The 21,483-nt window shown below is 54.7% G+C and overlaps 3 protein-coding genes across 3 annotated transcripts; all 3 read left to right on the top strand.

Annotated features, from left to right (window-relative positions):
- Nucleotides 1-10: 10 nt before the first annotated feature.
- TUSC2 (tumor suppressor 2, mitochondrial calcium regulator) lies at nt 11-4,666 on the top strand. Its single transcript, XM_083869367.1, has 3 exons — nt 11-294; nt 528-648; nt 2,212-4,666. Exons 1-3 carry the CDS (start codon nt 143-145, stop codon nt 2,275-2,277), a joined length of 339 nt encoding a protein of 112 aa, XP_083725493.1. The 5' UTR covers nt 11-142; the 3' UTR covers nt 2,278-4,666.
- A 3,329-nt stretch (nt 4,667-7,995) lies between these two features.
- HYAL2 (hyaluronidase 2) lies at nt 7,996-10,820 on the top strand. Its single transcript, XM_083869326.1, has 4 exons — nt 7,996-8,014; nt 8,302-9,243; nt 9,860-9,949; nt 10,086-10,820. Exons 2-4 carry the CDS (start codon nt 8,317-8,319, stop codon nt 10,497-10,499), a joined length of 1,431 nt encoding a protein of 476 aa, XP_083725452.1. The 5' UTR covers nt 7,996-8,014; nt 8,302-8,316; the 3' UTR covers nt 10,500-10,820.
- An 883-nt stretch (nt 10,821-11,703) lies between these two features.
- Nucleotides 11,704-13,649, top strand: HYAL1 (hyaluronidase 1). The gene is made up of 3 exons (XM_083869327.1): nt 11,704-12,904; nt 13,030-13,119; nt 13,209-13,649. Exons 1-3 carry the CDS (start codon nt 12,005-12,007, stop codon nt 13,524-13,526), a joined length of 1,308 nt encoding a protein of 435 aa, XP_083725453.1. The 5' UTR covers nt 11,704-12,004; the 3' UTR covers nt 13,527-13,649.
- Nucleotides 13,650-21,483: the final 7,834 nt, after the last annotated feature.

Below are 21,483 nucleotides of genomic sequence, written 5' to 3'. Positions count from 1 at the left end.
GGGCGCGGCCCGCGCCGGTGTCACGTGACGCGGGCGCCGGAAGTGGCGCGGGTGGCGGCGCGGGCGGCGCTCGGTCGGTGTCACCGGGCGGCTCCGGGCCGCCCCCGTCCCTTTCCCCCCCCCCGGCCCCGCCGCCCCCGCCATGGGCGCCAGCGGCTCCAAGTCGCGGGGGCTGTGGCCGTTCGCCACTCCAGCGGCGGGCGGCGGCGGCCCCGAGGGCCCCGGCGGGCAGCAGGCCCTGGCCCGGGCGCGAGCCGCGCGCGCCGCCACCCCCTTCGTGTTCACACGGCGCGGGTGAGCGGGGGGCGGCTCTGGAGGGGCGGGGGGGCTCTGCTGCCGGGCCGGCCCCAGCACAGGCGCGGCGGTCGGGAAAAGCCGCCGGCAGCGCCGAGCCGGCAGCGAGTGGTCGCTGCAGCTCCCCAGGGGAGCGGGGACCGGCCTGCCCCAGCCCCCGGCCCCCTCGGGGCGCAGGGAGCCGGCAGGCCCGGCAGGCTCTCACCCCAACGCCTCCCCTCTCCTCTCGGCAGGTCCATGTATTACGATGAGGACGGGGATCTTGCTCACGAGTTCTACGAGGAGACAATCGTCACCAAGAACGGGAGGAAGCGCGCCAAGCTGAAGAGGATCCACAAGAACCTGATACCTCAGGTAGTGTGCGGAGGAGGGTGGGGGAAAGGGAGTGCAAAGCGCCACGGTGACACTTGAAGTCCGGACTTTACAGGAGCCATCTCCCTCAGGGCATCTTCTTGCTGGAAAGGTGGATGCTCTTTCCTCCCCCCAGTTTCTGCCTCAGGCCATGATTCCTGTGTGTCCTAGCTCACACCCTTGTCACCTGAGGCTGTGACAGGAAAGGGAGAGCTGGTGGCACTTTCCAGCTGTTCTCTTTGGAGAGAAGCAGTGCTTGAGCCTTTCAGAACTGCCAGGCAGGGGGAGATAGCTCACCGTGTTATGGGGCACAGAGTGCCAGGCAGACCTGCATGGCCACGGTATCTCCTTACCAAGCACCTTTCACAAGGTGTAGGGTGCTGTGTTGCCTTAGCCAGTGTCCTGTCACTGTGGAGGGCCAGGCCCAGGGAGCAGCAGCCAGAGCCTGTCAGCTGCTGACATGAGTATGCACGTCCCCTCCAGCTGCTCAGCAGTGTTGACAGCTCTGTACTTTGCTCTTCAGTGGAAAAGTCTCCTCTTTAAATAAGCAAGTGGTGTGAAGCTGGGCAGGGTCTGGGATGTCAAGTGAAGATCATGATGCAGAGCCAGGAAAGCCTGCATATAGGGAATCTTTTGGAGTCATAATTGGAGGAAAGGGCAGATCAGACCAGGGTTGGAGAGATCCCCCATAGGAATCTTCCCTAATTAAGCAGAAAGGCACGGCTGTAGTGGGCACTTGGGGTGAGCTGTCAGTGTGCTCTGAGGAGTGGGCAGCCTCTCAGCAGGATGAGATCCCTCTGAGTGCTGAGCAGGCAGTTATGGACGGAAGGATTTGGTTCTGCTTCCTGGGCTGGCATTCTAGCAGAGGCAGGCTTGGCTTGTGGAACTGATTCCTCATTCATGTGGGTTGAAACTCACCCAGTTGGAAAGCTTAGCTGAGCTGGAGAGAGCAGGTACCAGCACTGAACAGTCCTCTGCTAGCGCAGACTTTTCTCTGGTTCTGTGGGTGCAGCCCGAGCCCTGCTCCCCCCTCTGCCCCAGCTGCCAGTGGCTCCTTCTGGTGCTGTAACAGGAGAAGGCTTGGATGGGGCATGGGAATGGTTCCTGTGGCTGGTGTGGAGGGAACGTGCATTCAGCAGCCTCCTGTCTGCACAGAAAGCCGCTTTTCTTGTGCGCCAGCTGCCCCGGCTGCATTCTCTCAGAGAGCTCTTTTCATTCTTCTAAATCCCGTGAATGAAAGGTGCCGGATGAAAAGCCCAGACAGCCAATATCTGCCAGTCACGCACCAGCTGCTGCACAGGCAGTGCCTGGCAGAGCAGCTCCCTCCTTTCTCGCCCTGCCATGTGTGGCAGCCAGCCCTGCTGCCCTCGGCTCTCCAGGGATGAGTGCAAAGGGCAAAGTGCTGGTGCTTTGTGTGCTACTGTACCTGGTGTCACAGGCAGTTTATGGATCCTGGTCCCTCCAGTTTCTCCAGGGCACAGTGTTCTCTGTCCGTGGGTGGCTGGCAGGACTCAGGGTTGTCGATTGGCCGTTCCCTTCTGCTCACCACTCTGACTCTTCTTTCAGGGCATAGTGAAGTTAGAGCATCCTCGCATTCACGTGGATTTCCCAGTGATTATCTGCGAGGTGTGAGTCCCAGACGTGGCTGCCTGCAGGCGGGAGGCCCTGCCCCGCCGCCCCCAGCCTTGCTGGGCCCGGCTGCATCGTGTTCCCACCAAGGAGGACTCCTGGCGTGTGGTGGGATGGTGGCTCTCCCCTCGCCTGGAGGTGAGGCAGGATGGAGCAGGCCCTCGCAGGAGATGGGTGACTCTGTGCAACGACTTGCTTAAAAACATCCTCGCTTGAGTCAGAAGACTAAAATACCTTTTGTAGCCGTTAGCCGACGTTTGATGGGTAACTGGAACTGCAAACAAACTGCTGTGATTGAGCTGTGAAAGGGAGAGCAAGCCTGCACTTCTCACCAGAGAGAATTCCCCTGCTTCTCAGGTATGCGGCCCAGGGAGAGCCAGGGCACAGTAATGCCCTGCCCTGCACCCCAAGGTCCCTGGGGCCCGCAGGTTAGATGGCCAGTGTTGCAGCATGTCCCTTTACACCGGTGTGATGTGGCGCTTCCCTGTGTGGGTTTGTTGATGGAGGATAAAAAAGGGCAAGCTGAGGGGTCTCAAAGCACATCAGGGTGGCTGCTGCTCTCCTCTCGGGAAGGGAATGGAGATCAGATGCCACTCTCTTAGGCCTCAGTCTCTTTCCCCACTGCATTTCCCCGCTTATGCCAGCACTGGGGAAGTTGGCTTTGCTGCCTGCTGGAGATCTCTGCAGTCCCTGGCCACTGCTGGTGGCAGCAAGGTCTCAGCTCCGCAGTGGCCTTTCCTCCCCCAGTGTCACACTGGCTCCTGCTGAGCGCCGTCCCTCGCGGCGGGGCTGGGCTGCCGGGCAGCTTCCTCACCTCCCACTGCTATTTGAACATACCTCCCTGTAGGCTGGGCCTCGACTAAGCCAAGCAGGAAAGGAATTCTCTCTTCCTTCCCTGTGCCCCTGAAACAATCAATTGACGTACCTGCCCCAGCTTGGAAATCTCCCTGGCGATGTGAACTGTGGTTCCTCCCTCCCACGTCCCAGCTGGTGGCAGGAGGAGAAATGCGATGCACTTTAAAGGGAGGCTTTCTGCACCACCTCGGAAGGTCCTGCTCTTTTCTTCTCTTTCCTCCCACCTGAGAAGGTCCAGATCTTGGCAGCACTGAAGAACCTCTCACTCCTGCGTGTGTCCAGCTGCTGGGGGAAAGGCCTGACCCCAAATGCCCCTTGGCAGCATGAGGAGCACCTGCCTCCCTGCTCAGCTGTGCCCAGACCAGGCAGGCAGAGGAGGACCAGCAGCAGGCACAGCTTTAAAGTGGGTCAGAGCCTACTCCCCACAGCAGCCAGCTTGGCTTTCCTCCTCTTTTCGTTCCAGAACTTATTTACTTTCTAAGCACTTCAGATGTTTGCTACCTCGATTTTTAATTTAAGCTGCTGGCACTTGGCTGCCAGCCCTGTCGCTGTCTGCGTTGGATGTATCCATCCCCTCATCCGCTAAGAGCTGCCCAGGCACGGGGCCACATTCCCGGCTTCGGGGAGATAACAGCGACGTGGCTGTTGCTGTCTTCCTGTCACCACCTCTTCCCTTCAAGTCCTTCCACCCGTGGTTCCCATCGACAGGAGCAAGCACACAGGGTGAAGTGGATGTGCTGGCAGCCACCAGGCAGGAAAGTCGGAGGGCAGGGCTGGTCTACACTGTGATGCTGGGTGCTTCTTTCGACATCTTTTGTTCTGCTTGCTTGAAAAAGTCTTGTCTTAAAACAATCCCTCACTGAAGTGTTTCTTATTTGTACCACCTGCTCTTGAGTTTCTCCTTGGCTGGAGCTCCCTGGGAAGGGCATCCCTTGTGCTTCACAGGAGAGCAGGAGCTGCTGTACCCAGGAAGAGGAGAGAAAACCGTGGCCACACTGTCTGTGCTGCTTTACCATTGCTGTTTGAGGGCACGGGAAGCTGCACCAACCCTGTCCTGGATATGGGGGAAGGAGGAGGAGTGGGGAAAGGATTGGCACTGTTTGCCTATCCCAGCGGGGAGCCCCTCACCTGACTACCAGCCAAAAATCTGCTGGCAAGGCATGGCCTGGACCCGGGGGAGGGAGCAGAGGCTGCAACCAGTTTAGCAAGGATGCTTTTGTCCTTTCTGACAGGCTGCCCATCCTTCCCCCAGTATATTAAACATGCTTCTCCAAAACCCATGCCTTCTCCCACCCTTCTACCCCCTCAGTGTCACCAGAGTGGCAGCAAACCTCTGCAGACTGCCAGCAAGCTGCATCCTGCCCCGCTTCTTCCCAGGCTGGTCCCCACAGCAGCCAGCCCCCAGGAGCCAGCAATCCTGCAGCAGCAGGGCCTTGGGAGCACCTAGAGGGATCTTAAAAATGTGAAGGTCACTGTAAATAGTATCTGTGTCCACTATGGTGTTGGAGCAAGCAAAAAAAAAAAAAAAGAAAAAAAAAAAAAAAGAAAGTTTACCTTTTGATTCTTCTTTTTTTCTTTTTTTTTTTTCTTTTTTTTTTTTTTTTTTTTTACAATTTCGTGCAACATTGTGCTTTCCCGTGTGGATGTGTAGCTGAATCGTACTCACCGACACTAGGCTCCTTGCTCCTCTAGCGTGTGGGTAGGACCCATGGGTCTGGGGAATGTACACTACTTCTGGTCCTTCCTCCCAGTGCATCTGTCCACTTTTGTTAAATTTCAATAAAATTATTTGTAGAGCCCACAAGTCCCAGAGCTGTCTTACTGGGGAAGGCCTGTAAGGTACACCTCCCTGTACCTGAGGGGAGGTGGACTTTGCTGCCAGCATTTCAAGTCCCGTTTTTTTTGGGAAGGGGGTGTTTGTGCACATGTGGCCCAGCTGATGGTGAAGGACCCCTGCCCCTGAGTCACAGCCACTTCCAGGTTTTCCAGTTGGCACACAGGACTGGCAGGAGTTGGTGGCTTTGTCAGGCTGTGACTCTCTACTTGTAGCTGCCGTGACATCTTTTAAATATATAACTAATGTGAAATATATGTAATTTCCTTCTTCATTCCCGAGGGCTGGAGCTCAGGCCTCTCTCCCCTTCCATGTGGGGACGGAGGTCTGAGCACCCGAGGTTCGCAGGCAGCCCAGCAGCAAGCTGACACTTCCATGGCTCCGCCCGAGCCCCGCGGGGGGGAGGATCCGCCTGTCCGCTTGTCCGCTCCTTCCTCCCTTGCCCTGCCAAATCAGTGCCTCATTAATCACGGGGGCCTGACGTTCTGGAGCCGGCGTGAGCCTGTGCTGGGATGCCGCCCGTCCCTGGAGCATTGCCGCCTGTCCGTGGGGCAAGTGTGATTTCACTTTGTTCCCCACGTCCTGTCCCCGACAGCCCCGCAACTGTTTTCCTGCAGCCACCGTCACCTCTCATCATTTCCTCTTCGCAAGCCGGCTCGGAAATGATCTACTGATGAAAGCTGTCATGAGAGTGGGTTGGTGCAGCGTGTCCTGCCAGCCCTCCAGCCTCGGGAGGATGAGGCTCTGGCCCATTCATCCATAGGGTCCCCAGCCCCAGGAGGGATGGATGGATCCGGGTAGGTTAGAAGGGGAGCAGGTGGCTGTGCAGGGTGGTACAGCCGGCGAGGTTACACAAGGCAGTGGCTGTGTCTCTCTGCTCCGTGACCATCTCTGTGTCTGCCAGGGCCACCACAGTACCCTCCTGCTGCCCATGGAGCCCCCAGCCCAGGGTGAAGGCAGGTGCTAATGTCCCCTCCTGGCTTCATGTCTGCTCCATTCCCAAGCTGAACTCCGCTCGCACCTTGCCCAGACCTGTCTGGCACGAGTGGCTGTGACTCATGCCCCGTTATCTTTATCTGCCATCTATGAGGGATTCCCATCCTCCTGCTGCCTGCCTGGAGCAGCTCGCCTGCTCAGCTCGCCCTGGCTGCTGCCTGCTGCTGCGATCCTGCACCCCTCTACACTCCGGGAATGACTTGGAATGCTCAGCAAGGCAAGAGGAGGCTGGATCTGCCCAGCTGCCCCTTCCCAAAAGCAAGTCTTCCCTATGGGAAGGAAGGAGGGAAATCGAGTCGAGTGATGCTCCCACTGAAGGGAGAGCAGTGACAATCTGTGTCACACTGAGGACTTCCAGCCCTCCCAGCAGTGGAAATCTGTGACCCCTCTGGCCACCCCACTGCCGGTGGGGCTCGATACCTTTGCACAAGGAGGATGGAAAATTTTAGCTGCTGGCGAAGGAAGCCTGTTTACTGCCCAGAGAGGAAGGGCAGCGCCTGCAGCGCTGGGACTTCTTGGCTCCCCACAATCTCTCCCAAGGGTTTTGGCAGCCAACACCCAGCCAGCAGCTGACCTTCCCAGCCCCTCTCCCAGCTGGTGCCTGGCATTGCCTGCAGGCCAGGCCAAGCTGTGGGGTGTAGCCCGGATTTGGAGTGGCTGGGCTGGATGCAGTGCCCATCCCTAGCAGGACTGTCACCCTCTTGGTGGGAGCTTCACCACAAAAGCTGACACCCAAGTGGTGCCACTAACCGGAGCCAGCTGCAGGTGCCTGCAGCCAGGGTTTGGCACTGGTGGCAACAGGAGCTGACACAGAACAATGCAGGGCTTGGTGCTCCCACCTCATCCTTAGGGAGCTGGTGGTTGGCAGGGGAGCACTTCCGTAGATTCAATCCCGCTTCCTTCCCCTCTCGGCCCCGACACATCCTTGCAGTCTGACGCTTCCTGCGCAGGGGCACCCCGATGGCCCTCAGCCCAAGGGGCTAGCCCTGGCCACAGCAGCGGGGGACAGGCAGCACATGGGGACTGCCATGGCTGGTCCCTGAGCCCTGCCTGTCCTGTCCTGTCGCCTGCCAGAGGGCACCTGCTGGAGCCTCAGCAGCGCTCTGGGAAGGAAGCTCCCAGCCCCGTTACACCCATGGCCCCCTTTGTCCTCTCCCGGCAGGAAGCCCATGGGGCCGTGGCTGAGTCAGCAGCACCGATTACCCTGGCCCTGCACAGGATGTCCTGTCCGGCACAGCACCGCCCTGGGGTCACCGCCGTCCTGGGGACACTGCTGCTGCGGGGACACTGCTCTTCTGGTGTCACCACCGCCTCCAGACACCAGCATTCTGGCTTGCCAGCACTCTGAAGTCACTACCATTATGGGATCGCCAACTTTTTAGGGACAACATGATCCTGGTATACCATCCTGGGGTCACCACCATTCCAGAGTCCCCGTTTTGGAGTGATGATGATCCTGGGGTCACCACCGCCCTGGGGACACCACCGCCCTGGGGACAACGTCCTGACATCACCACCAATCTAGAGTCACTGTGGTTCTGGAGTGACCATGGCCCTGGGGATACCACCATCCCCCAGGGGACAGCACCGCCGCTGAGACCACCATCACCCCTCTGGGGACAGCCCGGTCCCGCGGTCTCCGCGGTTTGGGGACCCCCGGCCCCCTCAGCCCCCTCAGCCGCCTCAGCCGCGCGCTCCCCCCGCCCACCGTGGCGCCCCCTGTCGGCCCCAACAGCGGCCCCGCCCCGCCCCCTTCCGCCGCGTGGGGGGGCGGGTCCTCCCGGGCCGTACCAATCGCGACGGGACAGGGGGGATGACTCCCCGGTGCCCGGTCCGCGGCTTCACGGAGGTCTGTGTGTGCGGCGAGACTTCTCCGCCGGCTCGGAGCCCGGGGCCCCGCGACAGTCGGTGCCGCCAGCCCGGCGCGGCACGGGCGGGGCGCGGGGGCGGGGCCGGCGCCCCCGCGGGTGGTGCGTGCCGGAAGGTTTAAAAGCGGCGGCGGGGGGGAGGCGGCGGTGCTTGAGGAGCCCGCGGCGGGGGATGGCCTGAGGCGCGGTGAGAGCCGCGCGGGGAGCGGGAGCCGAGCGAGGCCGTCGGGGGCCGCGCCCCGGTGCTTTGTCTGCCCGGCTCGAACAAAGGCGGCGCCGCGCCGACACCCGGGGGAGCACGAGCGGGCGAAGCCGCTTGAGAGCGGGATTCCCGAGAACCAGCCCCCACCCGGGGCTCCGCCCGCACCCCCCGGGAAGGGACTTGGATCAGGGTCTGCCTCGGGGGGTGCGGGCAGATCGGCCCCTGCCTGCACCCCCTCCTGCCAGCCCCTCCTTCTGACTCTCCTCTCCCAGGTCCCGTCGGGCAGGATGCGCGGGGGCTGCGCGGCGGCGGTGGCTGTGCCCTGGCTGGCCCTGCTGGCCCTGGCCCGGCAGCCCCCCGAGAAGCCGTCGGCCAGCCCCCATCTCACCCGCCGGCCCTTCCTGGTGGCCTGGAACGTGCCCACCCAGGACTGCAAGCCCCGCTTCCAGGTGTCCTTCGACTTCAGCATCTTCGACCTGTATGCCTCCCCTAACGAGGGCTTCGTGGGGCAGAACCTCACCATCTTCTACAAGGAACGCCTGGGGCTCTACCCCTACTACACTCGTCAAGGTGTGGCCGTCAATGGTGGTGTCCCCCAAAACAGCAGCCTGTCCGAGCATCTCGCCCGCCTGCAGGAGGGCATCGACAAGTACATCCGCTCATCCACCAAAGAAGGGCTGGCCGTCATCGACTGGGAGGAGTGGCGGCCTGTCTGGGCTCGCAACTGGAAGCCCAAGGATATCTACCGGGAGGTGTCACAGGAACTGGTGTTAAGGCGCCAGCCCACCTGGCCCCCTGAGAAAGTGAACAAGCAGGCAGCGTTTGAGTTCGAGTTAGCTGCCCAGGAGTTCATGGTGAAAACCCTGCGCAAGGCCAAGAGCTTCCGACCCAAACAGCTCTGGGGGTTCTACCTCTTCCCTGACTGCTACAACCACGACTACAGCAAGAACAAGGAGAGCTACACCGGGCAGTGCCCAGATGTGGAGAAGTCTCGCAATGACCAGCTGAAGTGGCTCTGGAAGGAGAGCACGGCGCTCTACCCCTCCATCTACCTCGACCCACTCCTGGACTCCACTCCCAACAGCCGCAAGTTCGTGCGGGCGCGGGTGATGGAGGCCATGCGCATCTCGCAGAAGCACCACGATGACTACTCCCTGCCTGTCTTCGTCTACACCCGGCCCACCTACATCCGCAAGCTCAATGTGCTCAGCCAGGTAGGGCTCTTCCACTGGGACATCCTCATTCAAAGCCCTGGGCATCTGGGCTTTGGGGTCAGCTGAGGTGGTTCCTCTGCCTGTGTAGGGCACCTTGCTCCCGTGGAGCAGGGCGGCTCTGGAGGCTGGTGTCTGCATTCATGGTTTGACTGTCTCCGTGTGGTGGGAAGTGGCACCATTTGGCATTGGACTGGCAGCTGGCCCCAGGGAACAGGAGGGGTGCTTCCTTTCCTAGGACCCCCAGCTCAGCCCCTCTCTGGTCTGGATGATGGGGTGCCACAAACTGTTTGCCTTATGGATGGGATGTCTGGCAGCGGGACTGGCATCAGTGGTGACTATCACCAGGGAAGTGCCTGGGAAGTACTGCAGGACTCAGGTCCTGGCAGGTGGAACTCTGGGGTGTGCAAGGCCACAGCCCCTGTGCTGTGCTGGCTTAGCCCCTGAGGAGGAGGGTATTGGGAAGCCTTGTCCCCAAGTTGTTGGGATAGTCCCTTTTCCCTGGAGCAGAGATTGAGTCTTGACCCCCTGATCCTGCAATGGACACTTTGGCACTCTGTGCTGGGGCAGTGGGTGCTGCATGGGGTCTGTGGGTGCTAATCAGACACTGTCCCCGCAGGCAGACCTGATCTCTACCATCGGAGAGAGCGCGGCACTGGGTGCAGCTGGGGCCATTTTGTGGGGTGATGCAGTTGACACCAAAAACCGGGTAAGTCTGGGGTCAGTGTGGGAGGTAGATGGGCGGGAGGGATCACCTGCCCCCAGGGGAGGACCAGTGGCTGAGCTGTCCTCTCCACCTGAGGTACTTCTCCCTGGGTCACACCCCGATGCCTGCCTTTCCTTAGGAGTTGTGCCAGCTAATGAAAAACTACCTGGAGGGGGACCTGGGACGTTACGTGGTGAATGTCACGACAGCAGCGGAGCTCTGCAGCACGACCCTGTGCCAGGGCCGGGGTCGCTGCCTGCGCCAGGACAGCCATGCTGATGTCTTCCTCCACCTCAACTCCAGCAACTTCCAGCTGCGGCGCCGGGATGCTGACCACCCCGAGCGCCCCCTCTTCTGGGCTGAGGGCCAGCTCTCCTCTGCTGACATACTCTTCCTACGGACCCACTTTCACTGCCACTGCTACCAGGACTGGCAGGGCAGTGGCTGCCAGACACGTGCTGGCCCCCGCAGTGATGCCCCCGGCCCCTTGGCACCACTGGGACTTGGGGTGCTGTGGCTGCTTGCAAGCTGGTGCTACCTGCCCCTGGGCTGAGCTGTCCCTTTCTGTGGTGGTGTAGGAGGAGCCTATTTGACATCCCTACCCTGCCTGGGAGGCAGCTAATTACGGAGGGCCGTCCCTCACTGTGGTGGTGTGGGGCCAGAGCTGTGCGGTTGGCCCGTCTCTACCCGCCCTGCTGCAGTGCAGGTGCCCTTCATGGGGATGGGGGGAGGAGGGGAACCCCTCTTCTGTTGTAAGGAGAGGGATGGGGGCAAGAGGGACACGGGGGCGGGGAGCGCGTGCTGCGTGGTGCTGATCCCCCGTGTGCTGCCCCACTCTGAAGCGCTTTACCTCGAATAAAGCTGGTCACACAGAGATGTGGGCTGATTTGGGGCGGGGCAGGCACCAGTCACTCAACTCGCGGACACAACCGCCGGGACGGGGCGGGGGGAGGAGATGTGATTTGGTATGCAGCTCGGGGAGAGCTCTGCGGTGCTGGAAACTGCCCCTGGGAGCCGGAGCCGCTCGGGGGAGCGGCCGGAGAGGCGGGAGCGGCCCCCCGGGGCCGGAGCCGCGTGGGCACCCACGGCCGGGCCACCCACGTGGAGGCTGCGTGCGGCCCGGCCCCGCCTCCAGCGGGATTCCCCGCCTGGCCCTGCCCCCAGCCCCGGGCGGTGTCTGCGATGCGGGGCTGGAGCCCCCGGGACCGGGATCGCCCTATGGGGACAGCGTGCTGTGCGCCACGGCCGGGGGTAGGTTCGGCACCGGGGACGCCCCTGTGCCGCGCGCGTCCCTGAGCTCCGCTGTCCCGTGCCACCAGTGTCCCTCAGCGGTGCCCTGGCGTGGCTCCTGTCCCCGACACTGCCCTGCTCTGCCTGTGCCAGTGCAGCCTGTCCAGCCCCTGCCCTGTCCCGAGGGCTGCCCCTGGGTGTGGAGCGGCCCCGCGTGGCACAGCCACCTCCCTGCCCGCCGCAGGAGAGTCCCCGTGCCGTGCTCTCTGTGCCTGCTGCCCTGCGCTCTGGCTGTCCCCTCCTGTGGCTGCGGTGCCCACGCAGGAGTACCCCGTGCCACCGCGGGCTGTGTCGTGCCTGGTTCTGCCCAGTGGTGCCGTGAGCTCCCTGCCAGCAGTGCCTCCTCCCGCCGGGGAATGGCCTTCGCTCTCCGCTTCCCGAGCGGCGCCCGCCCGGCGCAGCCCGCATCCATCACCGTGACCTTCCTCCCCCCGCCCCGTCCGTGTCTGTTTGTCTTTCCAGCCCACTCATCGCCGGCCAGTCATGGGGTGTTGACTCTGCGCATTCCTTCGCAGCCGAGCCCGCCGCCGCTCATTACGCGGAGCTGACGCTGCTGTCCCACCTCGGGGCCGCCCTGCTGGGCTCCAGCTGCTGATAAATTCGGGGACTTTGAGGAAGTGGAAGAGGTGACCCTGGCTGATCGGCACCGCTTGGGAACAGAGGTGTGGATTAATGCCGATCCCGACCTGGGAATAAAAGGATCAAGGCCTGCCCAGGTCTCAGCTCTCCCCAGACAGCTGTGGGACTCCCCCTGAGCACACCAGCACCATGGCAGCAGCGTGGCTCTGCTGGGTCCTCCTGCTGCTCCTGCCCTCCCTGAGCCATGCTGGGGGACCCAGTCCTGTCCTCGTCAACCGCCCCTTTGTCACCATCTGGAACATCCCCACCCAGCAATGTGCTGAGAAGTACAATGTCACCCTCAGCCTGGAGGTCTTCGATGTAGTGGCCAATGACCAGCAGTCCTTCACTGGGCAGGACATCACCCTCTTCTACAGCAGCAAGATAGGTCTCTTCCCTTATTACACATCTGAGGGGGTGCCAGTGAATGGGGGGCTCCCCCAGAATGCCAGCCTGGAGGCTCACATCCACCAGGCCACCGAGGACATCAAGGTGACCTTGCCCAGCCCTGACTATGATGGGCTGGCTGTCATCGACTGGGAGAAGTGGCGTCCACTGTGGATCCGCAACTGGGACTCCATGAAGATCTACCAGCAGAAGTCAGAGGAGCTGGTGCAGCAGCAGCACCCGCAGTGGCCCCCCAAGGAGGTGGAGGAGATGGCCAAGCAGCAGTTTGAGAAGGGCGCCTGTGATTTCATGAACAAGACCCTGTGGCTGGGCAGGAGCCTCCGTCCCAGTGCCTATTGGGGCTACTATGGTTTCCCCGACTGCTACAACAATGACTTTGATAGCCTGCCCTACAACGGGACCTGCCCAGATGTGGAGCAGGAGAGGAACAGGAATCTGTCCTGGCTCTGGAGGAGTAGCCAGGCGCTCTACCCCAGCATCTACCTGCCCCTCCGCCTCAATGGCACCAGCAAGGTGCTCCCCTACGTGCGGCACCGTGTGGCCGAGGCTTTCGCTGTCCAGCGTGGAGTCCTTGACAGTGGCATCCCCGTCCTGCCCTACTCCCAGATCGCCTTTGACACCACTCTAGACTTCCTTTCCCAGGTGATGGGGTTGTGGGAATAGTGGGCACCTCTTGGGCTGATGGCTTGGCACCAGGGACTCTTTATCTCTGCTGAGGCTGTGTGGGGGGCTTTGGGCACTGCTGACTTCTCTCCCTGTGGGTGCAGGAGGACCTGATGAACACCATTGGGGAGAGTGCGGCTCAGGGTGCTGCTGGTATCATTCTCTGGGGCACCCTGGATTACAGTGCCTCCAAGGTAAGTGCAGACCGTGGCATCAGGTCCCTGTCAGCTGGGACCCCCAGTTCCTCAGCTGTGCGGGGCTGTGACACCCAATGCCATTGCAGGAGATGTGCCTGAGGCTGAAGGACTACGTGGAGGGGCCCCTGGGCCACTACATTGTCAATGTGACGGCCAGTGCTGACCTGTGCAGCCAGACCCTGTGCTCTGGGCAGGGCCGCTGTGTGCGCCAGGACAACCAGCAGGGCTACCTGCACCTCGAGCCCTCCCGCTTCACCATCGACCTGCGTGCTGGCAAGCCCTGGATGGTGGCTCAGAGCCTGGAGCCTGGGGAGGACATTTCCAAACTGGCCACGGAGTTCACCTGCCAGTGCTACGACAAGTGGCAGGGACCCCGCTGTGACACCCAGGGCTTTGCCAAGTGACTCCTCAGTGTCAATCCTCCCACCCTGGGGACACTGGGGCAGACAGGGTGACACTACCTCAGCACCCTTGCCATGGGGTTGAGAACCTAACTATGAGGCTCTTAATAAAAGCAGAAAGCATCAGCAAGTGTCTCCTTGTCTTCTGCTGCAGCCCTTTTGGGGTGGGTGAGTCCTCCTGCAATGCCACTGCTGCCATGTGATGCTGCCAAAGGCTGTCCCTTTGGGCCGGGGGCTTGGGATGTAATGCCTCAGAGAAACCACAAGAAGAAAAGAAAATTTATGGGAAAAGACATAGGAAGAGGAGATGGTGGGGGAAGAGGATGAAAAATGGAAGAATGATGGGGAATGGCCAAAGAGTGGATGGAGGCAAAGGGGGTGAAAAGATGTGATTGTGTGGCTGTAGTTGAGGGAGTGTGTTCTCCAGCCCCTCTCTGTGCACAGAGGGGTGGACTGACACCAATGCCTCCATGTTGCTTTTCCCCTGGATAACCATATGCAAAGCAGCTAAGTTCACAAATAATATGTAAAAGCACTGATTTCTGTAGCCCAGACATAAGTGTACCTATTTCAAAGCAGCTGGGAGAAGGCATGAAACCCTGGTGCAGCTGAGATAAAGATGTTGGCATCTTCATCTGGATATTCCTCTTGGGGTGGGGGAATCACATGCTCAGTTCTCTGATTTTAGACTCTAATTCAGATAATCTCTCCTTGATGGAACTGCACTGCATGGCACTGTGTGTGTACTGGGGACTTACAAAGCTGCACTCTTAATTTTTAAACTGCTCAGTGTAAACCACTGCAGAGTTACTACATTTCTTTTGTTCACTTCTTACTATTATATTGAGGAGGATGTGAGAATTACCATCAGAAACATAATTAGGCCTTTGGATTCCCCCTTCACAGCTTTCAGAAACATACACTGTTATTACCAAGCTCTTTGACAAGCTGTGGGCCCCTGAAAAAGTAGTCATAATTGGATTTTGGCTCAGAATTAATAGTTTTATCTCATTCTTATAGAGATAGCTTGGTAAATATTGTATGTAAATGTTGGAAACAATATTATTGTTTTATTTTTTGTATGTGAAATGTGATTTACCTTAAATGAACACTCAAACACACTCCTCCCAAGTTCCAGAGAATCTGATATTTGCTGATATTGAAAGCAAAGTTCACCTTGCTATTCACACAAAGAAAATTACCATGAATTTCAAGTCCTCCTTATGCCTGGAAGGGATCAGAGCTGTGTGCTTGTAACTTCAGCTAATTTAATATGCTTCAAGTGTTGAGATACTGGTGTCTAACTGGAGGCCAGTCTGAGGTTCTCCTGGACAGTATTATCTCAATCCATTAACCAAACTAAGCACTGAGGTAGGCATCAGGATAGAGACATTTCCTCAGGAGTTGCAGAGGCTCTGGCACTGTCAGAAGCCATAGAAACCCTGCAGAAACCTTGTCTCCAGGTGTGTGTGGCTTTACTTAAAGAAAAGTGAGGCTGGGAAGTGACAGACTTCCTTTATTTCTTGAAACAGCTCCTTTTCTCATTATTAAAATAATGCAAACAGACATGAATGCAGCTTGCCACTTGCAAAAAATGTGTAAGAGGATTTGCTTTATTCATCCTCCTCATTGTAGCTATTCTTCTGTCCTTGCCCCTCACACTGGATCTAAAGACACCCAAGACACTGGATTTCGTGTAATTTAGCTTGTCTTGCTCCAGACTCTGAGGAATGGAGACTAAAAAGACACTGCATGTGGTGCCAGCAGACAATGTGGAAGCACTGAACATCTGCTGGGTTGTTTTTTCCATGTCTGAACAAAACCTGTACATGTGTGGAAAGCTGTGTGAGCCCAGCGCTGCCGGAGCCGGCCCATGCAGGGCTGGAGGTGCTGGAGAGGAGCCAGCAGCAATCCAGGCACGGGACTTTGTGAGGGTCACATTTCTGGCTTTCGGGGGGGATGTGCTCACGGTGCTGTCACAGCAGCTCCTGTTTTCCCTGCTCAGGAGGACTGACGAACCTGCTATGTGCAGAGCTTGCTTGTCCATGCATTACAGGATTCACACTCAATCAATTTCTAGGCTTTTTCCACATGCTACTCCAAGAAATGAGGGAAGAATGTCACTTAGAACTGTCCTTACATTGCTTGGTTTTGCATTTCAGTGACTCATTATCTTTTGTCTACGTTGCTCAAGCCTCCTATCTCCACAAATAATCCTAAGTATTTAGCATGGTTAATTTTCCCAAACCGAGAGAATTGAACTGCTGAGTGCTCTGAAGATAGAATGATTATTTTACAATCTAGAATGAAGATACTTGTAGAGAGGAGCCTTTAAATGCTTTGATATAACCAGGACATAAGTAGTTCAGCTGAAGGGTAAGGTATAGATTAAGACCTGCATAAAACAGATGGAAGAAAGCCCTTCCAAGCAATTCACAAGCTTTTCAGATACAAGCAGGAAATTAGTGGCCTGTTATTTACCCAATAAGAAAAGTTATCATCTGCCTTGTTCTCCTGACTAAAAAGCTCAGAATCTGTATAAAGAGATATTTCCCACGTCGTTAGAAATCAGTTTAGTCAGACACTAAGACATTGTTTTCAGTTTTGTCTTGCATTAACAGCCCACACCTATGGTTAGACGACCAAGGGGGTGATGGTATTTTGAGACCCCAGAAGTTGTTTTAGGACCCCATTAAGCTATAATTTGGTGTTGCATTTCACTTCATCCAAAGATCTGGACTGAAGCTATAAAACCAAAATCAGACTACTTCTGCAGCTCTCACAGCTGAGCTTCTCCTGACATATAAGTACAAACATCTCTTGGAAGAAACAAATCCTTCCCAAAAGCAGATCACAGCAACTGTGTGGCTTGAAATCAAAGAGATGGCATGTGAGTCTTTAAAATGCCTTTTATTTCATTCGCATTGGAGTGGAGGCTTGTGGCACCCAGGGCTGGTCACTCAGAGCTCAGGTTGCTCCGTGGGCGTGCAAACACATGGCAGCTTAAAGGGAGAGAGAAGAGCTGTGTGCTCTGCCAGCCCGGGGCAGGTTTTGGTCACTCTGTTTAGCTGCAGTTGCAGAAAGCCCCCCTAACTCCCAAACACACACTACTCCGCTGTGCCCAAAGCTTCCAGGGGAGCAGCTCACCCAGCAGGAGCAGCTAAGAGGACTCAGAGGTACCTCAGCGAAACATGAGACCATGAGGAGGAGGAGGCAGCAGCACAGAAACTGCCCCCAATGACACTTGAGCCCGTCAGCAGCTTGAGGTGCAACCCAGAGCGGCAGGGGTTTCATTGGAAAGCACGCCTCCTCATATGCCAATAGCATCGAGGGTGTGAACAAGGCTTCACTGCTTTCCTGTTAATGCTTTTAATTAAAACTTGCCACTTCTTTTCCAGGTGCAATGTCAAAGCTCACTTCTGATTGTTGTTTCAAAAGTGAAACATTAGCTCCTACAGAAATAATTTCCAGAGCTTGAATGCAAGACTCTGTATCCCAACCCCCTCTTCAGTGCCACTGCACAGACTTGAACACAAAATTTTCAAGTTACCTAAAATGAAAGTGGCTCTTTCTTATGATGTCTTTCTATCTCTGTTCTATGTTTAAAAATCACCCACTCCAAACCTTTTTCCTTGCTCAGGCATTTCTGGAAAAGATGTGAAAAGATTTATAAAAAACAAACCATATTTAAGAAAGATCAAAAATTATCTTCAGGGGCCACAAACTCTGCTACTGCCCTGGAGCTGACATCCCTTGTTTCCGAGAACTCGCAAGAATATCAGCCTCCATTCCTCTGATTCATCAGACTGCAATTTCAGAAGTTACTTGGAAAATAAAATTAAACCCCGAAGCACCGTTTGTGGGCTCTCAGCAAGTGTTTAAACATTCAGCACAAACAGCAGACCTTGCTTTATGTTATACAAATAAAAAAACGCCTCTTGTGCTTGAGAACTTGTCCTGCTTTGTTCCATAACGTTTTCAATCTGCCATTACTGGGGCTGGGCAGCAGAGCAGGACTTTCACCACAAGAATGTGGGTGCAGCAGCAGCAGCTCCTTTGTTGGGAGTGCTCCAGGCCAGCCTCAGGCAGGGCTGCTGTGTGGGGTGCAAGGGTTTTTCTGCTTGAGAAAAGTGTAGTTTGTGTTTTTCACTGCTGGTAGGACTGTCAGAGGCAGAACACTTGTCTTATTTGCACCATCTCCTCTGCTCTGATTTGGCAGCAACTTCCCTCCTAGTTATTTTCCACCCTGGGGCTTTAAAACAGGCTAATCAGTGTCCCGTGCTGGCATTAGTAAATCAGCAGGAGTGTTATCAACAGCCTGAGGAGGGTCAGAGTGAAGCTGCAGGCTTGAACTGTATACAACACCTTGTAAACTCATTTTCCTCCAGTAACACGTTCAGCACAAAACCATATAGTGCTCCAAACTCTGCTCTAATCTGCTGATGCAGACTTCACCAAGCAAACACCAAATAATATAGCAGAATATTTTGCGAGAACTGTCCTGCATTTGACTGTAACTTCTCAAGAGGAAAATTCTGTTTTGACAGGTTACTGGTCCTATTCCCCAGTTAAGACAAAAACAGTTGTAATCCTCTGTGCTTTTGGGCAGAGTTCAAGGTTAGTTTCAGCAAAACCAAACCAATTTAGAATTGAAGCAGGGAAAAAGAAAATCAACAACCCAAAATTTGGAGGCAGAGCCTTGCCCACAGTGCAAAGCATATATTCTTGATTATCTTATTTGTTTAAATACACACCAGCTGATACCTGCACATGGCAGATACCAGCTGAGATAACAGGGAGTTCAATATTTAAGGCTTGGCTTTTCTCACCATAGCAACAAATCTGTCAGGAGAGTAAGAGGACATGGATAACTGGCAGCATCCAGCACAGCAAGGGCAGTGGTGCTGGAGGTCTGAACCTCTCACACCATCATGGTGCCCTATGCAGAACCACCCTGGATGTCTGAACACGAGCACCCGGCGTGCCCTGGGCAGTGTGTGCTGTGCAAATCAGCAGCTGAATAAACACACAGGTAGGTGTTTGCTTCCTTGTCTTCCAAGGCAGCTGGGAAAGAGGGTGGTCTCTATTTAATCTTATTTTCCTTTCGTAAAATAGTGGAAGTGGTGACCCTTGAATGTGGGTCTGCTCTCCCTGATGATATAAACCAGCTCCTGGGGCACAAGTGACTCTTCATGGTCACTGGCCTAGGACAGAAGTGCCCTCCAAAGGTGCCCTTTTCTCTCTGCACTTCTGCCACTCTACCAAAATCAGTTGGATGAAACAGATTCTCTGTCATAAATCCATGCTGCATTTATTCACGTGGATAAACACATTTGTTGCTTTTTATTTCATGGATTAACACTTGTTCATCCACTCATAGAATTTGTTTAATCAGTAATTATATTCAAATTGAACGAAATAACTTGAAAATCTGTCATCAGTGTCTGAAACCAGGTGAGCCCAAGAAGAATTGCCACCAAAATCTTGGAGCTAATCTTCAGGATGTTGGTCAGAAAGGTCATGAAGCCTTTTCCACTTCAGTTATGACTAGAAGGCATAGTATGAATGCTAATTTTCTGCCAGCTTAAAAAAAAAAAAATATATATATATATAAAATCCTTATCTTTGTTTATCTAAGCAAGAAAAAAAATTAAAATTATTTCTACCTATGCATGTTTATCACAGAATACCCACCAATAACCAAGAATAATGGGATTCATCTTTAAAATGTCCTGATCTGAATTCTTGGTAGACAAATTGATGTCAGAGTTATTTTAATTAATGAGGAATCCCCAAGTTAGAAGACACACACACCAGAGCATTCATTTCCATTATGGTTCAAGCTCGATTTTTTTTATTCTATCACCCAGACACTGGTGGAAAGAAATGCAACACCAATGCAAGCAATTTGCCAAAAAATGTGGTTAATATAATATTTATATAATCTTCTTACATGCTGCCTGTTGTGAAGGGGAGCTGTGATTAAAGATACATTTTTTCTTAGTCAAAGGTTATGGAAAATCTCAGTTGTCTGGGATCAAGAAGCAACACTTGACTACAGCTGCACACACAAAAACTGAGCAGCATAAAAATAGCACAACAAGCACTCCAGCAATGCACATTACAAGATTTTCCTCTTCCCAAGAGCCTGAGAAAGGCCAGGCAAGCTCTTATGGTCTGACCACACTGGAGGTGATAATTCCCACTCAAAAAGATAAGGCTTCCCAAACATCTTAAGTTTCCAGTCTTGGGGTACCTTGACATGCTCCTGTGCTTCAGAACAAGGATACACCTTGATTTTTTAAGACCTTATAGTCTAGGCAAAAGAAACAGCTCAGAGAAAGGAAAATAAAAGGTACAGCATGAACAGTGACTACATGGAGACTACATGAATATTTGTATTAAATTTTGTTTGCTGGTTCATCTATTGGTTTCTGCCTTTTATTCCTCTCCTGCACACTTACAGTTTGGGTAAAGATTGCAAATATATCTTTAAGAAAGACTTGTGTTATCTGGGTGAACTGAATGCAGTGCAATCCTGCAGGTGACCAATTTTCAAGGAATTTAACAAAGCACCCAACAGCTTAAAGCTACCAATGAAGCTGAAGAACAAAAATCCAATTGATTTACTCATCTTTAAATTATTGTCATCCAGAGGTAAAAAATATTGGCTCACACTAGAGCAGGAGGAATGTGACCTGTGAAAAACACAGTCAGTGGGATTGGTGTCCCCAGGCAGTCCAGGCCTGCCCCAGCCACGTTGCTCTGATAAGCCCTTTTCCTTGCCAAGCAGCTGAAGGAAAAATGTATTTTTGAGGCCTTCTCTTCAGTTCCTTGAAACCACAAAGCCACAAGAAGGGAAAAATATTTTCCAAGGCCTGTAAGTGCAGCGATTTTTCCAGTTTAACTATTTTTGAGGAAGGCACAGGACTAAGTCAAACATTTTCCAAATGTGTGGCCCTGCTTGCTCAGTTTATCCAAGCACAAGCTAGGATCAAACATCCCAGGCAGAAACTGTGAATATTTACCTTGAACAGGCTTCTCTCCTGCTGAGTTCTCCTAAATGCAAATAAGTTATCAGATTTGTTTATTTCCCTCATGAATCTGCTCCTAGTTCCACTTGCCAAATTCACTACACCTCTCCAATTTGGACAAAATCTCAACAACCTCATTAGTGATTTACTATACAGATCTTGAGCAAAACCCAAGATTTCTAGCAAGTTTTGCTGTTAATACTTGCACTGGTTTATCAGTGATTTAATGTGTTTTGCTTTTAAGAACACTCAAGTCCTCTGCACAGTTAGGGTCCTGCAGTACAGCTTTTGTGGGGGGGCAGCTGCTGCACACAAAGGCCAAGGTGTGCCTTCCCACAAGGAGGATAAACATGGTTAAGCAGAAGAGAAAAACCACTAAAAGAAAAGCCTGTTTGATCCCCTGTGAGGCTCTGCCCACCAGCCCGTGCAGGGTTACAGGCTGCCTTCACCACTGGTGCTCAGGACCTTTTGTTCTGCCAAGAGGAGTGGAAGTTCCTGGCTGACACTGACCCACATCTCACTGGCCACTAGGACAGGAGGTTAACTCTGAACCTTTTCACCAACATCAAGCAGTAAGGAATCTTTGCAGATGGGTGGTTTTGTTGGATTTTCTTTGTTTTTAAGGCCAAGGACAGGAGGGTGAGCTGCTGCAATGCCTGCCCCCCCCGAGCTCTGTTTCTGGCTGTGCCTCACTACCTGCTGCTTCGCAACAGCTGCAAAAAAAAAAACACCCTTTTTTTTTTTTTTTTTTTTTTTTTTTTTTTTTTTTTTTTTTTTTTTATGAAACACGGGGATAAGGTTTCTCTAAGCCCAGAAACTGTGACTAAAAGGTGTTTCAAGGGGAGAACTCATGAAACCAAAGGATTCTCTGCTATCCCAGAGCTCATAATTGTTCGATATTTCTTTCAGAGAAACTCTCAAATGAC

The sequence above is a fragment of the Zosterops lateralis genome (assembly GCF_965231275.1).
Source record: "Zosterops lateralis genome assembly, chromosome: 11".
NCBI lineage: Eukaryota > Metazoa > Chordata > Aves > Passeriformes > Zosteropidae > Zosterops > Zosterops lateralis.
Note: the sequence above shows the minus strand (reverse complement) of the source record. Positions and strands in the feature narration are given on the sequence as shown.

Coding starts and splice junctions, on each gene's coding strand:
- TUSC2 (XM_083869367.1), top strand. CDS start 143: ATGGGCGCCAGCGGCTCCAAGTCGCGGGGGCTGTGGCCGTTCGCCACT. Junction 295..527: donor TTCGTGTTCACACGGCGCGG/GTGAGCGGGGGG, acceptor TCCTCTCGGCAG/GTCCATGTATTACGATGAGG. Junction 649..2,211: donor ACAAGAACCTGATACCTCAG/GTAGTGTGCGGA, acceptor CTCTTCTTTCAG/GGCATAGTGAAGTTAGAGCA.
- HYAL2 (XM_083869326.1), top strand. CDS start 8,317: ATGCGCGGGGGCTGCGCGGCGGCGGTGGCTGTGCCCTGGCTGGCCCTG. Junction 9,244..9,859: donor AGCTCAATGTGCTCAGCCAG/GTAGGGCTCTTC, acceptor CTGTCCCCGCAG/GCAGACCTGATCTCTACCAT. Junction 9,950..10,085: donor CAGTTGACACCAAAAACCGG/GTAAGTCTGGGG, acceptor GCCTTTCCTTAG/GAGTTGTGCCAGCTAATGAA.
- HYAL1 (XM_083869327.1), top strand. CDS start 12,005: ATGGCAGCAGCGTGGCTCTGCTGGGTCCTCCTGCTGCTCCTGCCCTCC. Junction 12,905..13,029: donor CTCTAGACTTCCTTTCCCAG/GTGATGGGGTTG, acceptor CTGTGGGTGCAG/GAGGACCTGATGAACACCAT. Junction 13,120..13,208: donor TGGATTACAGTGCCTCCAAG/GTAAGTGCAGAC, acceptor ATGCCATTGCAG/GAGATGTGCCTGAGGCTGAA.